The sequence below is a fragment of the Bufo bufo genome, chromosome 3 (genome assembly GCF_905171765.1).
Source record: "Bufo bufo chromosome 3, aBufBuf1.1, whole genome shotgun sequence".
Lineage (NCBI taxonomy): Eukaryota > Metazoa > Chordata > Amphibia > Anura > Bufonidae > Bufo > Bufo bufo.
Genome location: NC_053391.1, coordinates 539,892,142 through 539,896,310, shown reverse-complemented (window position 1 = coordinate 539,896,310; position 4,169 = coordinate 539,892,142). Strand labels below are relative to the sequence as shown.

The 4,169-nt window shown below is 43.7% G+C and overlaps 1 protein-coding gene across 1 annotated transcript; it reads left to right on the top strand.

Annotated features, from left to right (window-relative positions):
* Nucleotides 1-299: 299 nt before the first annotated feature.
* LOC120993891 (E3 SUMO-protein ligase KIAA1586-like) lies at nucleotides 300-2,534 on the top strand. The gene has a single exon (XM_040422360.1). It carries the CDS (start codon nucleotides 300-302, stop codon nucleotides 2,532-2,534), a length of 2,235 nt encoding a protein of 744 aa, XP_040278294.1.
* Nucleotides 2,535-4,169: the final 1,635 nt, after the last annotated feature.

Here is a 4,169-nt window from a genome sequence, read left to right as displayed (position 1 = left end):
CACATTAGTGCCTCTCTGTACCAGTACCCCTCTGCACATCAGACCCCCCATCACACACATATATATTAGTTCCTCTATGTACCAGTACCCCCCCCCCCACCACCGCACATTCGTTCCTCTCTGAACCAGTACCCCCCTGCACATCAGACCCCCCCCTCATCACACACACACATTAATTCCTCTCTGTACCAGTACCGGCCCCCTGGCCATAGAAAGTATATGTACATGATCAGGATGAGATACTGAGCAACATGTAACAGTTTAGTTTTTTTTGGGTGATCTGACAGGTACGCTTTAAGATGCTCTCCTGGCTTATAAGTAGCAAAAGAACAAGGTCAGAATCAGAGGACTCGCTGGCTGACCCCCCACCAAACCAGAATATCGCTGCAGGTCAGAGTCAGACACAAGCTAATGAAAGCAGCACTTGTGCCGCGGTCGATCAGGTTCTCACAAGTGACGTAGAGGACGAGAGTGACATCACTTCTACCGATGACAACAGCCGCATTGCCGAGCATGAGTGGCCAGAATGTTGGTCCCAAGCACAAGTACAGTATTTCTCCACAAATTACAAGTGGCTGCTAAGCAAAAATCGAAAGTTGGGCTGTAGTGTGTGTAGTCAAGTTTGTGCTCGTGTAGACATGCAGCAAGGGCAGAGAGTGTCGCAGGAGTGGAGTGGGTGCTTAATCTCGTCTTATGGAAGGGACAAGGCTGCACAACAAAGCTCACTACGAAAGAAAATTAAAGAGCACAGAGACTCAATTTATCACAAGAAAGCAGTTGAAATAAAAGAGAAGGCAACACAAAATACAATGCAAAAACACATTGAAGATATGAGAAAGGCTGAATACGCCTCAACTTGCAATGTGTTTAGAACAGCTTATAAGATTGGCAAGCATGGGCGTCCCTTTACAGACATGCCAATAGATGTCCAGTTGCAAGTCTTAAATGGTGTCAAGATGGGCAGAGTTTTACACTCTAATAACTCGTGTGCAAATATACTGGATCACATTGCAGCTGAAATGAAAAAGAAGGTAGTCAATGACATAGTGATGAATGAAAGAAAACTGTGTGTGCTCATTGATGAATCGACTACAATAAGTGGAAAGTCTGTCCTTGTCGTGTGCCTGCGATCAGCTATTTCCAATGAACAGCCAGACACAGTATTTTTTGAACTCATTGAGCTGCAGGGGACCACAGCAAATGACATCACTGAAGCACTGTTAGAATGTCTTCATAATAATGGCTTTGACCCTCACTACCTACAGGAACATTTGTTGGCATTTGCTTGTGATGGAGCCTCAGTGATGCTTGGGAGGAAAGCAGGAGTTGCTGCGCAGCTTTGTTCCAAATTCCCTTACCTGTTTGTCTGGCATTGTTCCAATCACAGACTGGAACTGGCAGTTTGTGATGTTTTGAAGGAGGTTGGAGGAATCAACCACTTTAAAATATTTTTAGATCAGCTTTACTCCCTCTACCATGCATCCCCAAAAAACCAAAGGGAGTTAACAGAGAGTGCTCACAGTGTTGGACAGCGTCTCCTTGTGATAGGCCGTGTTTTATCAGTGCGTTGGGTTGCTTCAAGTGAGAGAACGGTGAAAGCAGTATGGGAGAACTACCCAGCTTTGCAGGTACACTTTACAAGTGCTGCTGCTGATACCAGCAGGGACTCAAGAGAGAGAGCAAAATACAAAGGACTCAATGATGTTCTCACTACTGTTTCTTTTGTGGTCAATCTTGGCATCATGTATGACGCTCTCACAGAACTCAGTGACCTCTCAAGAATGCTCCAGAGACGTGACATGACTTTGGATCAAGCCGACAGGCAGCTGGACCGACAGATCCGGGTGTTTGAGTCAATGGTATCCACACCTGGTCCCTACACACAAATTGCCATTGAGGCTGAAAATAAGAAAATCTTCAGAAATGTATGCCTGCATGAAAATGAGAGGGTTATAAAAATCAACCCTGGGCAATTTTTCCGTAGCCTGGCTGAAAATGTTAAGTGCAGGATGACTCCAACAACTTCCTCACATGTCAGTAGAACCTCATCTGAAAAGACAGACAGTCACCTCCTCTCAGACATCAAGGTCCTCCAGTCTGACTCCTGGCCTGCATCTCTTGAGATTCAATATGGTGATGCAGCGGTCAGACGTTTATGTCAGAGATTCAGAGTTGGGGAGAGGAAAAGTGTCCAAGGATTTAGGGAGTATAAAGACCTTAAAGCTTCCAAGACACCAGAAGACCTGAAGCCTCTTCTTAAAGCTGTCCACACCATTGCAGTATCAACAAGTGAATGCGAGCGAGCTTTCAGCTCAATGAATGATACTTTGACAGATAAAAGAAACTCTCTCGACATCAAAAGGCTTTCAAATCTGATCTTCCTGAAATGCAACGGACCACCCTTGGATCAGTTTAATGCACAAACATATGTGCAGACATGGCTGGCAAAAGGGAGGAGAAGTGCAGCCTTCACAAACTGCGAAGCCAAAAGTGCAAGGAAAGTGGAGCCCAAAACGTGCTGGAGCCTTTTCTAGGTAAAATGATTTGTACAATATTTTTCATTTTTCATTTGATGTACTGTGATTGTATTGAATCTGCTTTTGTATATTTTTCAGGGGTAAAGAAATTAACCTTCATCTTCAAGACTCAGGTTTATGTTTTACTGTTTACTGTTTACTGTTCTATGGTTAGTATGTTATTATAATTTTTATAAATTATTTTATGTACATTTTGTACAACATTTTGTTCAATACCCTTTTGCACATTTTATTTATGTTCAGTAGCTCTTTCTACAGTAGCTCTTTTTCAGGGTACTTTCTAAGGGTATTTTCATGCTCAGTATTGGGGGGGGGAGCACCGGCGCCTAATAGAGTACCGGCACCTCTTTTGGCCCACTTAAAGCACTGGAGCATCCGCAGTGCTTCCATAGGCCCCGATATCAACCATTATAAACCGGTAGTTACTGTCAGCAACAGCCATCAGCCCTACCGAAAAATAATGTTTGTAATTGAAGAATGGGGACCCTGAGTGAGGAGGCTTCTTCACACGGATGTGCTTGCCATCCAATGCCCCAATGCAGTTTGGAAACTGCGCAGAAATATTGAAGCCCTCAGCGATGCGAATCCAATCGTCCGTTTTGGGCTGCGGCATCACGGTCTCTCGAAGTTGCTGCCAGATGACATGGCAAGTGTGATGTACAATCCGAGAGATCGTCGAGGTTCCTAAAAGAAACTCAAAATGCAGGGATGCAAAAGAGTTCCCAGTTGCCAGGAATCTGTAGGAAAAAGATAAAATAATAAACAGTAAGCGGAAACTCAAAGGGAACATCAGATACTTTATGCGCCTATAATGTTGTATACAAGACATGATGTAAAACTATCTATGTCCATTGTCGACTAAACATAATTTACAAAAGTGATTTTGGGTGTATGAATCAAACACTACCAGTGATTGGGGTGTGGGCAGTACTACCACAACTAAGTTGCAACAACTGTGTTTAGACCCTTGACATGCTGAAGGTTATGGGCGCCTTAAGAATGATGTGAACATTATGCATGATTATGAAGATAACTGAACACAAATTGCAAACCTGCTATAAACGACGAGCTTTAATATTGCCATGTAATGTGTCAGGGATTCAAGTAAAAAAAAAAAGGACATAACAATGTTCGCAAAACATTATGGGCAAAGAAAGGTTACTTCAGCAAACAGTAGCACATGTCTAACAGCAGCCATTTTCTAACACATGTTCCTCCTGCCAGAAGCAGTGCACATTACTGTTGAAACTAGAAACGTAAAATATTGCTTACCTCAACGTGACGATGAGCCTTTCCTCTGGAGAAATGCTGCGCCTCATATTGGTGTCTCCATTAAGGTAAGGACAGTACGTAGAGACGACAGCAAGCGATCAAATGTAGTCACTGACATCCTACAGAAGGAAAAAAACTTCTCAGGATGCAGGCGCAGATCTTTCCGAGAAACAATCGGATGGACCCAAAATCGCCGCCTTCTACTAGGTTTCTCATCCAACAAAGGAGTGCTCTGCCCCCATCGCCGAGAAATAAGCCAATGCAGTAAGACCTCTTCCTCAGAGTCATCCGCCATGGTGAAACAGCAAAGACAAGCAACCAAAAGAACCTCTGTACCCTGTGAAGACTACAGAAAATGGC

What these genes read in the sequence shown, in the direction of transcription:
- LOC120993891 (XM_040422360.1), top strand. Translation starts at nt 300, where the DNA reads ATGCTCTCCTGGCTTATAAGTAGCAAAAGAACAAGGTCAGAATCAGAG.